Source organism: Danio rerio, chromosome 10 (assembly GCF_052040795.2).
Source record: "Danio rerio strain M-AB ecotype USA chromosome 10, GRCz13ab, whole genome shotgun sequence".
Taxonomy (NCBI): domain Eukaryota; kingdom Metazoa; phylum Chordata; class Actinopteri; order Cypriniformes; family Danionidae; genus Danio; species Danio rerio.
Genome location: NC_141030.1, coordinates 30,764,444 through 30,777,649, shown reverse-complemented (window position 1 = coordinate 30,777,649; position 13,206 = coordinate 30,764,444). Strand labels below are relative to the sequence as shown.

The 13,206-nt window shown below is 35.6% G+C and overlaps 1 protein-coding gene across 1 annotated transcript in view; it reads right to left on the bottom strand.

Moving 5' to 3' along the window:
• The window catches only part of cxadr (CXADR Ig-like cell adhesion molecule), a 68,915-nt gene extending 56,925 nt beyond the window's left edge, over positions 1 to 11,990 (bottom strand). Inside the window, 1 exon segment of the mRNA NM_152948.3 lies at positions 11,797 to 11,990. Coding sequence (NP_694480.1) covers positions 11,797 to 11,848 — 52 coding nt within the window. The 5' untranslated portion in view covers positions 11,849 to 11,990.
• Between the last annotated feature and the right edge of the window lie 1,216 nt (positions 11,991 to 13,206).

The window sequence follows — 13,206 nt, the reverse complement described above, 5'->3', positions numbered from 1 at the left end:
TTTTTATTGCAGGTATTGCGCATAGTTTGTTGTGCAATTCTGATTGGGCAGAACAAAAGTGTGCTCACTCAATTGGCTAGTAAGACTATCACACACAGGGGGCAGTCACATTTGCTCTGGGCGGGGAAAATTTAAAAAAACCTTCATATTTCATATCACAGCCTCTTGCGATTAGTTGATCACAAAATTTCAAATTGCAATTCAATTTTTATTAATTGTACAGCCCTAATTGAAGTTGTTCGCAATATTTATCCATTCACAAAATATGTGGTTAGCACTTTGCCTTTGGATGTCTCTAAAACAAAAGCAGCTGCATTAAGGTTAAAGCTTTAAATAAAAGTAAAATCATTAAAAAACCTGATCTTTATTATGTTTACAAATACAAGTACAGCCATTTAGAGGCCATTTCTGGTTAATGATGACAGAATTTAACAGTATTTTGGAATATATGTGTGAACGGTCTTTTCCAGAAAATTTCTGAAACGTCCTTGTCTGTGTGAACAGCGCTTGTTTTAATTTACTGGTAACGTCATTCCGGACATTTTCTGAATACTTACCGTTATCACGGTGTGAAAAGGGGCTTAAATTTTAATTATTTTAATTCTTCAGCTGATTCTTCTTAAGCAGACTAATAAGAAACACTATCTTTACGGTCAATAGTTTTGGTAGAGAGACAACAATAGTTAAAGAAACAATAGTTCTGGCATGTACGAAACCTGCAAAAGCAAATCCCTGTAGACATGATTCCTGAACAGTGAAGCCTCACACACAAACACTCTGTGACCGCATTAAGACTGTGTACACTTTCACAAGGCATACCAATGTCAGCTGGAAAGCATATACACAGAGAGAGAGTCAGACTTAGTCCCCAAAACAAACATAATCTCACACTGAAGTCTGACCACTCTGCCACTCCGTACAGACACATAAGCCTATACAGCATGCATTAGAAGCCGCAATTTCAGAGAATATGCTCCACTTCTACCAATTTGGATTAAAGAACAACTGTGTTTTTGGATTAAGAAAAACTACTGCATGACTGCCTACGTTTTGATGTGAGTAAATGCTGAAACACGCTGATTATCTAAGACAAAATACGTGAGCTAAGTGCATTGAAACAGACATTGCCCTCAGAGGGCCGGCAGGACACAAAGGATCATGTTAACCTAGTCTAGCAGTCTCTAAACAGGGAGGACAGGATCTACATTCTGAAAAAAAATAATAATAATCAGACAGATGTCATAAGTGTGTTTGTAAAAAGAAAAGAAAAAAAAAGAAAAAACACATTGCTAGTAATTCCATTGTTTTGTCCTGCATAGATAAAACTTTATCGATCACCTGTAAATGTGATATGCACTGCACTAAGTTTGGATTGTAATAATAAATTCTGAACTGCTTAAAAGTTCTGTTTCACATCAATAACTCAACCGTAACAAATGTGCATAATGACGGTGTACAGTTTTCACTCACTGCTTGTGAATAAAGTGTACATTAATCCTACCTCAAACATTTTAGTCAGTTCTAGCATTTATTTTTAAGACAATTTGCTTAATCTATTTTTTAAAAAGCATATAAATTTATATATAAAAAAGCATTATTATCAACCGATCCCTCATTAAATCAGGTCAAATTTTAGAGAACTTAGTATTTTGTTAGCAACTGTAAAGATTTATCAAACACATTTCTCTGTTCCAAAATGTCAAAAAGTGAAGATTGTGACATTATTTACTAATCCATATATTGGTACATGACACACAAGAAAAGTTGTCATAAAGTTAAGGTCAGTTGGGTCAAAGGTTTTGTTGACTGACTTTGTGCATGGAAAAAACCCATCAAAATATCTTTGGTGTTCCATACACAAACCTACACACACGCACCATCAAATTTAGAAGGCTTGAAATAGGGTTGGGTGATGTCAACCAATTTGGCATCGTACGATGTCTAATGTAAAACATCGCGATGGACAATGGCATTGTCGTCGTAGGCAGCGAATTAATTATTTATGAATAATTAATTTATATCAAATTAATTATTTGTAGCCTACCGTTAACTACCTGACCCGTGTGGTCTTTGTTTTACCCATAACCAAATTATAAATATAAAGTGGAGAATCGCGATCGTCTATCGACCCAACCCTAGTTGGGAACAACACGACGATAAGAAAAGGATTTTGTCATTTTTAATGTACACTACAGAAACACACTTTCATGGGATTGGAACATTCCCCAATACTTGAATCAAAATGTCTAATTAGAACTAGTGATGGGAAGTTCGGATCATTTTACTGACTCAGACCTTTAAGTCTCTTTAACTGAGATGAACGAAGCTTTTGATTAATTTCGTTCAATTTGCCAATTTATAATTAAAATGTTACGAGATGCTTCCAAACTCATCTACAACTACACCAAACGTTGATCACACAACAGACAAGTCATAACTAGAATGCTATAAAAAAAGAGAAAATCATGTATTGTTTACCTGCTGTTTTGTCTATGATTATATCAGCTCATCTCTTCTGATTGGTGTTCAAATTTGAGTTGTTCGTTCACGTGACAGTCCCATATAAGCTTAACCAAAGCACAGTCTGAGCCAAAAAAAGTCATGATTAGTTCAGCTTTTGAGTCATCTGGTTGAGTTGTTCATTCATCACCTGACAGCATGTAAAGAGAGCTGACTTAAACCCGAGGACTCGAGAAATTAATGAATCAAATATTTTTCTGGTTCTGAATGCATATGATTGGCTTCTGTCTTTCACGCGATGAACAAACAACTCAAACAGAGGACTCGAGAGATGAACGGGTCTAATCTTTTTCTAGCTTTAAATGCATATGATTGGCTTTTGTTTTTCACATGATGAAAGAAAGATGCAAACCGAGGACTCGAGAGATGAACAGATCAAATCTTTTTCCGGCTCTGACTGCATATGATTGGCTGCGTTCTTTCACGTGATGAACGAATGACTCAAACCTTATAGAGGACTCCAAACGGGACTAATCTTCTACTCCACCTGCACAAATGTGCGCATGTGCGAATGAACAAATCCCTTCCTGAGAGCATTCTTAAGTCAAATTGTTCAAGAACAACCCATCACTAATTGAGACAGACCTTTCTGTCAATAACAGATGGAAGTTTATTAGTCATGAATCTGCATTAAGACTCATTATGGGATATCAGCATTACCAAGAGGTTAGCAGAGGGACACAATGATGGATGTACTACAGGTTCTCCTTATCATTGCAGAAAAAACAAGGAGGTGCCTATGAGCTGATGTGTGATGGATGGGGAAAGACGCCAAATGAGAGGTTTCATGACCTTGTGTTTATGGAAGAGTTTATCAAAAGAGTGGGAGGGGAAGAAGTGTAAATCCCAGGCTGCTTGGCTATGATCGGAGTTTTAGTGATTCCCACATCCCTGAAAGGAAATTTTAAAAAATATGGAAAAACCTCCTACCAGCCTTTACATACTTAACCCTGAACCCTGCCAAATCCCTCTGGAATATAATTCCATTCTCTTCCATTATCCCTTTCGATTCCTCTTCCATTGGTCTCTTCGTCTCACATGATATACTTACAATGATGACTCTTTCTTCCCTCCATCCTCAACCAAACTCCCACTCATACACTCATCCATGACTTTAACCTCTGCTCCCGTCTCTCCTTTCTGTCGGAATCTCGTTCCTACCATCTCTTTCTACTCCCCTCTGTTCCCAGATTGCCTATTTCAGCATGTGTGAGTTATGATCCATGAAAGCATAGCAAGTCTCCAATTGAAACTAGAGTTACCAACAAAAAAACCTTTCAACCTTGGTTATTTATCATTATCACTGGGTCTAATGGAACGTGATCAGCTGATTGTAATGGCCCACTTACTCTCCAAATTGAAAAAGAAGGCAATGAAAACAGGCGGGAGAGAGAGTAAGCGAGGTCTTGCTGCACGGGATCAGAGGGTTATAACATAACAGGAATGGGTGTCGCTTGCCATCTCAGGTACGAGTCTTGCATCCTAAAATATTTATGAAGCAGAGGCCTGAATATTCATACGGCTAGTGTGTCCTCTCTGTTAGATGGAGGGCATTCAGCAGCCACATATTCAAACACAGGTGCTCAGAGTGTGATTCTACTCGAAAGCTCTGTCCCTTATTCAGAAGGACAGCACCAGGGGGAATGTTGTGTTGAGAAGAGGAGAAAGGGAGTACAGAGGCTGGGTTTTGAGTCGCAGGTGAGGCTGCAGTTGATATCAGTGTTTCGTTCTGAGGGGCTTTGCTGGATGGATTAGACAGCCCTGCTACAGAACAGAGCAGAGAGTGTAGCCTGAGGCCAGAACTCAGCAGCTTGTTTCCCCTTAGATTACACAAAGACAAATCTCCGGGCATTGCAAATAAATATCTTATTGCCCGAAAGCAAGCCTTCCAGCTGTACATTCTCAACATCTCTCTGTAGATGCCCACTCTCACTAAACATGTCAAAGAGCTTCTGTGTAAATCTAAGAGCATATACACACCACAACTAAACTCAGTTCCATTTGTTTTTTTAGTACACCTTATTTAAACACACAGCTTACAGACTTTCTGAAATAACAACTGTATATGCTACAACCAAATAAACTTGTAAAGAAAAATAAAGATATTCTATGAAGTATTCTACGAATATTCTAAGAACTAAAAGATATTCCACACTGTGTACAGAACCAAACCAAGCAACCGGCTGTTAATGACATATACAGTTAATTTAACTAAATTTAAAAAATTAGCATATTATAGTGTTGACAGATCCTTCCGGAAAAAACACACTAGAACAACACTTGCAAGAATGCAGTCTGTGAAACACTGCCTCAGTCAACAGTAGGGTTGCATGATACTAGAATTCGGCATCAATCGATCGATACTGGAATTTTAAAAACGCCCATTTCCCACTAACATTTGAGCGCTTGACAGAAATGACTTTGATTGGCCTTGAAACTTTGCTGTTTAATAAGTGTAACCACAGATACAGGGACACTGGAGCATTTTAAAGCCATGATTCATCAGTGAATTACTCATATGTCAGCTTATAGACAGACGTGACTTTGAAACACTCCAGTTTCCCTGTATCTGTGATTACACTCCGTAAACAGTGGTGAGTTCGGTATACTGATGACCATTTCTGTTGAGCATGTGAACACAATGGCAAATCGGTGCCGTTTAGGAACATGCCCAGCTATCAAATAAAAAAAACTTCAGTATCGATTGGTACCGAATTCCATTATCGTGATCACCCAAGGCGATAGTTCATTCATTCATTCTCTTGTCGGCTTAGTCCCTTTATTAATCCGGGGTCGCCACAGTGGAATGAACCGACAACTAATTCAGCATTTTTTACACAGCGGATGGCCTTCCAGCCGCAACCCATCTCTGGGAAACAACCACACACACATTCACACACTACGGACAATTTAGCCTACCCAATTCACCAGTACCACATGTCTTTGGACTGTGGGGGAAACCGGAGCACCCAGAGGAAACCCACGCGAATGCAGGGAGAACAAGCAACACCCTTAATGACACTCCTAATATATATATATATATATATATATATATATATATATATATATATATATATATATATATATATAGTTTGAGTCGTTTGAATAAATAAAATGTTATTATTTAATGTTTCTCCCACGACTGTACATTCACAGACAGCTGCAAAGCCAAGCAAAAGTAGGCTTAAGTAAAAACGTAATGCAAAAACTCATACGAGCTTTAGAAAGCAAAAGTTGAATCCCAAACATTTTACAGGATATAGAAACCCAGGCCAGGTTAAATTTTTCATGTCCCAAAAAGGCGTGCCTCTGTTAGTCTGCAGAGCACGTGAAACTATCTGCAAAAAGTTTTTTTTTAAAAAGCTATAGTGCAAAAAAAAAAACATGTCACTCAATATACTTGGGCGGCCTGCCAAGTAAAGTCTTTGTGTGGGAACTAAGCACTGCACTACCAACTACTGGCTTCTTACCTGCCTATTATGAAGTTGTTTTCTATTTATTAATACTAATAAAAGTATCATTTTATTCTACATCTATACACCTACCAATACCTAAACCCAACTACTAACTTACTAACTATCAAAAGTCAGCTAAGTAGTAGTTAAATGAGAAATGTCTTAGTTGACGGTTTGCTAATAGTGAGAATTGTAACTTAAAATAAAGTGTGACCTTTACAAATTGCATAATAGTTTAAATATAAACTTTTTTTTTACATGCACACCTGAAAAACAACTAAATCAATATTTCAGTTTTCAGCGAGTTTCACCTCCATTAGCTGGATGACCATGTCTAGAAAAGGCTCTCAGGGACCCACTCCAACACTGAACAAGAAGAAGTGATTCTCTGCAATCACGTTCCAAGGACCCGGGTGGCTGTGTTCTACAGGTCTCCTAGCAACCGTCTCCAGGTTGGGTCTCCAGAGTAGGACGGTTTATCAGGTAAATACATCACAGGTCTTCTCAAGGTTGAGGAGGTTTTCAAAACAGTACACTGACCTTAAACAAGACCCTACACTTGGTCGCTTGTGAATGTGAAGGTCCTGCAGGAATCTTAATGGCTTCCGAAGACCAGTGCGAGTCAAAATTTAGAAAGGAGAGCCAGATAATATAGAGGAGCTGAGTGCATGTGGGCTTACGAGCACACGCACACACACAAGAGCAGGAACAAAATAAAAGTGCTGACTGACCAGGGATGTCTGACAGCATCTGGCTAATGTCTAAGTGAAGGGACAAGCCTGTCAGAGCCTGTGGAGGGTATTATTGGGAATATGTCTTTAATGGACACAAGGGATTATAGGACAGAACAGGGAAGACTACAAGACTAGACAGTGATGACAGAGTGTTGTCTTAAACCTGAGAAAGCCTGCAAGCTCCTTTAGATTTTTATTATAAATAAAATAGATACACAAAACTATTTCTTAACCGTATTTGAAAAGTGAATATGAACAGGCTGAATGAGGGGGATGTTGCATTGACGTTTGTTATTCAAATCAGAAGTCAAAACAACAGCCAATCAACTTCAGTTATGTCAGAGCCACAAACCCTGACTAACTGCTTGGTATTTGAGGAGGGACATTCTTGGAGAGCATTTCAAAAGAGTAGTTTAGCAACCAAATGCTACACTGTGACTAATGATTAATTTATGGGAATGATTCACAACCAATGAGAGGCACATGAGCTTTCCACAGGTGCAGTTTTTTAATAGGTTTGTTATAGGCTAAGTATGAAGAATGCTTATAGTTTTTATAATCTGGGTTAACATTTTATTACCAGTGTCTTTCATTATTTCCAAATGTAATAATGAAATGCAGCACATACAATAACTGTTTTGCAACCAACAAATATCTGAAACTTAAAACAAATGCTAAAATTGCATTTGCACGGTTTTATTAAAAAGAACATGTAAACAATACAGGCTGTTTGCAGCAATACACAATTTTTTTTATTATAGCCACATTAACTTTTTCTTTAGCCTTAATCTTTGTTTTAATAATAAGGATAACTGTGGAAACTTTATTGTAAAGCTATTGCAAGTCTGAAAGCCTGATCATCTAGGATTGAATAAAAAAAAACTAAAATAAATAAAAGATTTAGAAAAAAAATGTACAAAAAGAAAAGAATGCAATTATCTGATCGGTGGAAATTCTTTTGCGGAGTCATGAATATAAATGCAATTTGCCAGAAAGTTGAATGTAAAAGAAAATATCTTTTAAATAATATTCATTAAATTAAAGACTTAAAAAAACAGTACATAAAATAACTGACACTGAATTACAGAAATTTCTTTTAAAAAAAAACAAACAAAAAAACAGGACATTTCTGTAATTTAACAATCGTTATTTTACCTCAGCTGCTGGAAAAAAGTAAATTAATGAATGTTAAAATACAGAAATTTTCTGTAATTGTTTGGAAATACTGGATAGCAATTTGTCTTAAAATGTATTATTGTGTGTTGGGAAATATATAAGATATAAAAACAATGGAAACCTACACTGTAAAACCCAATAAGTTAAGACAATTCAAACCGTTTGAGTTAAAGACTTTATCTCTAGGAGTACTGTAAACTTACTCCGGTTAAGTTGAAGTAATGAGGTATTTAATTACCTCTTTACCTTCAACACAGAGTTCAAACTCTTTTTCAAATAAGTAAAATTAACTTTTAGTAAATTTGAGTTAACTACACTCATTTCATTTGATAAAGATGACAGTGTATGAAAAGTCCTCAATTCACAAAAACACCCTTATGTACTTATATATTGATGTCATGTAAAAAAAAAAAAAAAAAAAAAAAAAAAAAAAACTTCTAAAACAATATTTTAGGGGTGTTACACACATTGACTTCTTTTTCATGTGATTTTACACTGGATATGTAAATTTACTGTATTTTGCTGTTATTTTACGATTTTTAACTGTATTTCAGAATAATGTGAAAAAAACATCATATAAAACAGTAAAATTCCATAAAATAACCATTTTTCATAGCGTATACAACTGGCTAAATTCCCAATGTAAAACAGGTCTCTTTAAAGAATTAGAAATGACTGATAATGAAAGTTCAACTCTCCCACAGAGAACATGAATTGAATCTTATTTCTACACCTCCAGAACTGTTGCACTCATAGAAAATTGTTCTACACCATTATGCCTCAGATTGCTATGATTATGAACATTAACAAATAGGTAAAATCAACTATATGATGTACATCTTTGCAGCTTTGAGATGGCCAACAATGCTAAAGGTAAAGATATTTACATTATAAACAATAATCAATTCATCTTTATATCTATAACGCTTTTACAATGTAGATTGTGTCAAAGCAGCTTATAAGTTCTAGTAAATTGAAATTGAAACATTCCATCCCATTTTCAGAGTTAAAGCAATTTAGTTCAGTTCAGAGTGGTTTAATTATCACTGCTGAAAGTCCAAACACTAAGGAGCAAATCCATCAATGTGCAGCACCACAAGTCCCAAACCAAGCAAGCCACTTACACAAAACAATTTAGAACTTTGCAGAGTTTATGAGCCATATGAAAGCAAATAAAAGCTAAAATGCAAACTGTCCAATCCACAGAATATTCCTGTAAGATCATTAATAAATGTCTCATGTCTGCGGTTTTAATGAGAACAAATGACATTAGCAGTATTGCACTTGTGAAAAGGCCACGTCTCAACATCCCCCATTTCCCTTTATGAATAATCTGTATTATGACAGGATGACAACTCGAATGAGAAATATCCTTGTCGCCGGCACCAAAAACAATATCCCTGTCTGCTGAGGAGGACACGGAGCAACCAAATGTCAGGCACTCCACATTCTGTTGTGATGGTAATGAGTTTGACAGGTTAACGCCATGGAGGAATAAATGTCATACACAAGACTACAAAAACTACCTGAATCTGACGTCTCTCACAGTAATGATAAAACGTATTATAGTTCACATAAAAACCACAACCAAACTCACAAACATTCCATATACAGTAAAACAAAAGCAGTGTGCGCACAAAGCTTGTTATTGTTAGACTGTAGTTTATCATTAATCAGTGGCCCGGAAAGGCATTGCCCCATCTTTGGCATTCTTTTTTTTTTTACATTTTATTTTTTCCTTGTGCTGGTCTGTATAATTTTATCTGATTTTTTAGTTAAAGAACACAGGTAACCTTTGACTAAAACCTTCACAAGTTGTTTCAGTTGTTATTCAAAAAGCACAGGCTGGTTTCGAAGGAATAGATCAGTTTCTAGCACAGATTGACCCTTTTAGAAGAGTATTGTCAAATTTGGGTTGGTTTCAGTTTACTGGTATCTGTTGACTTCTATTTTATCAAATCAACAAAGACCAAAGTTTAAGCTAAACCTCTTTTTAAAACTCGTTGTTTCTACAAAAAGAAGCAAAATTTAGGTTTGGTTTGCTGGTCTCTTTTGACTTCCATTTTATCAAACAACAGAAACTAAAGTTTGAACTAACCCTTTTTTTTAAACTCTTTGGTTTAAGAAAAGGAAGCAAAATTTGGTTTGATTTTAGTTTGCTGGTATCTGTTGACTTCCATTTTATTAATCAAAAAGGACTAAAGTTTGAGCCAAACCTCATTTTAAAACTCTTCGTTTTTACAAAAGGAAGCAAAATATGGTCTGATTTTAGTTTGCTAGCATCTGTTGATTTCCATTTTATCAATCAAAAAGGACTAAAGTTTGAGCCAATCCTCTTTTAAAAGCTCTTCGCTTCTACAAAAGGAATCAAATTTTGGTTTTGGTTTGCTGGTATCTGTTGACTTCCAATTTATCAAACAACAAAGCCTAAAGTTTGAGCCAAACCTTTTTTTAAAACTCTTCGTTTCTACAAAAGGAAGCAAATTTTGGTTTGGTTTTGTTTTGGTTTGCTGGTATCTGTTGACTTCTATTTCATCAATCAACAAAGCCTAAAATTTGAGCCAGTCCTCTTTTTTAAATTCTTTATTTCTACAAAAGCAAGCAAAACGATTCACCAACAGATAGAGGTAAAGTTGGTTCGCACATTCAGACTTTCCCCTTAATAATATAATTTCATAAAAGTATTGTTTGCAAACTCTAAATAGTGAAATCATATTAGCAGCCAATGACTATTAAAGTACAACATTGTTCACAGTCAAATAAACAGTGTTAATGTTGTTTTCAAGTCACACTTGCATGCTAATTTCAATTGAATATTCAAAGTAACATGGTAAACAATATAGAGACTTGTAAATGAACGAATGTGTGAATATAAAACCAACTTTACCTCTATCACCAACAGCACATCCTGGGTGATCAGAGTAAATTAGCCATTTTATAATTTTTATTGTCATCCCTTTTCTCATAGCCAGTCAACACAACCAAGTCAAAAAGTGCCACAACTAAAAGTGGCGTTTTTGCAGAAAATCAATATTACCACTGCCAAACATTATTTACTGATATGCGTCTTCTAATCCAGGGGATTAGTCAATGTCAGGTCATGTATGTAGAGTAGATAATAAGCAACCTCAACCTTAGTTTCAGACATCCAGAGGAGTCGTTTCGAGAAGGGGGGCACGAGTGGAGCATGAACTGGCAGATGGCAGCCCCTCTTGACTGCTTTAAGACGGTTAAGCCTATTGTGTTTAACTGTTAGCAACATTTAAGAAATGTTTTCTAGTAAAGTAATAACTCTGTTAGAGCTAGAAAACGTACGAATTCAGTTAACAATAACAGCATAAGACAAGACATAGCAAAGAGAACACGATGTAAACGTATTAGGCTGATGATAAAATAAAAATGCTACAAAAACAGTGTACGCAAGGTAACGTTATTACACGTGTGACGGAAAAATGGCTTCGAGACGCACATCAACTTTTATTTATTGTGAAGGTTTAACGTTAAATATAAGCAACAACGTTATAATTTATTTTACAAATGTACCCGTTTAAAATACAAATCTTATATTGTACAGTTTATATCTTATAATAATATGTTGCTCCATTAACTGGAGATATTTAGTTATGATAAGTCTAACGTTAAATATCACTGTTTTTGATTTTTAAATCTGATTTTGAAACTAACGACCGTTTTTTCTTTAACGGAAAGCCGTAATTTCGATAAAATTCGACTTCGGACAATTTGGTGGAGGATTAAACTTTTGCCGAAATGGTAAACTTATAAACTTCGACACTAAACAAACCAATAATTTGAACGAAATCGATATGAAGTATTATAATAAAACTTTTGAGGGGCGGTAGCGCGCGAGCTAGTTCGCAATCCTCTGGGAATAAAGGCAAATTAAAACTTACCTGTGAGAAGAATAACATAGGTTACGCAGAGAAAAGACGTCCTCATATCCATTCCTCTGCTTTAAAGCAACAATTTGCTACCCGGTGCGAGTGAAAAAACAACTTTTCCTCGAGACTTGTGCTGTTTCGCGTTCACTCTTCTTTCTCGCGCAGCATCAGAAAGTCCAGCCGCAGCTCGCGCAGGTGGATTGTGTGGCTGGTTGGAATCTGCACACGTGATTTCCGGAGGTATCAGTCGGAAACATTTTAAGGGGTTTTAACGCCCTCTTGCGTACGTAGACAACAACATATATCAATACATGTTGAATGGAGAACACGTAATGCTCTGATAACATTTAATTTCGTGTAAATGTGTATTTTGTATTTTATTTTTCTCTTTCGGAAAACTATGTGAAATAATACTTCTTGTTCTTGTGGCACTGAATTCATTTATGAATGGATCATTAAAAGCACTAAACACTTTTTAAAAACGCATCTTAACTTTTCTTGAGCTTTTCACCACCAATTATTCCAGCATTCGTCTTTAAACAGCCTTTTAAGAATCTCATATATCCACTGTGTCTCTTTTAAATGTCATTTACTGGTTTTACGGTGATTCTGGAGCCACTCGTTTGATCAATTCCTTCTAAATCCTTCGTTTTCATTATATGCTTCCCAGATCTGCCACAGTCCCCGTTTAGCGTTTAATAGCGGCATGAATCAGGTATTTTACTAATGCATCCATATATTCACTTTAAGGATTTGAAGATTTTTAGGCCAGACATTACTCAGAGTTTTAGAATTTATCTAAATGTGCAATAGCTCATTGAGGACTTTTGTAAATTTTATTTATTCAACTTAACTGGAGGTCCCTGGGTAAAGTTTTGTGTTTGTTAATTTTTCTAATGAAACATAAATAGTGATGAAAGAGATCATAATAAATGGCTTGCATGTATATTTATTGCGTAATTCATGAAAAATACAATTTTCTACATTTGTACGGGTGCGCAGAGACTGGTATATTGGTTTGTAACTAAAATCTGCTGAATATAGCCATCTCTCTTTCTTTAACCCTTAATCAGGCCACGGGGTCAGGGTGCCGATAAATGTTCCCTATTTTTATATAGAGTTGAAATTAGAATTATTAAACCCCCTTTGATTTTTTATTTCTTTTTTAAAATATTCCCAAATGATGTTAAACAGAGTAAGGAAATGTTCACAGTATCTGATAATATGTATTTTTTTCTTCTGGAGAAAGTCTTATTTGCTTTATTTCAGCTAGAATAAAAGCAGTTTTGATTTTTTTTTTATAAAACACTTTTAAGGTCAATATTATTAGCAATGTGTTGGAAAACATCTTTATACCGTTAAACAGAAAATGGGGAAAAAAAATAAATAAACCTGGTCGAATAATTCCAGTTTAATAATTCT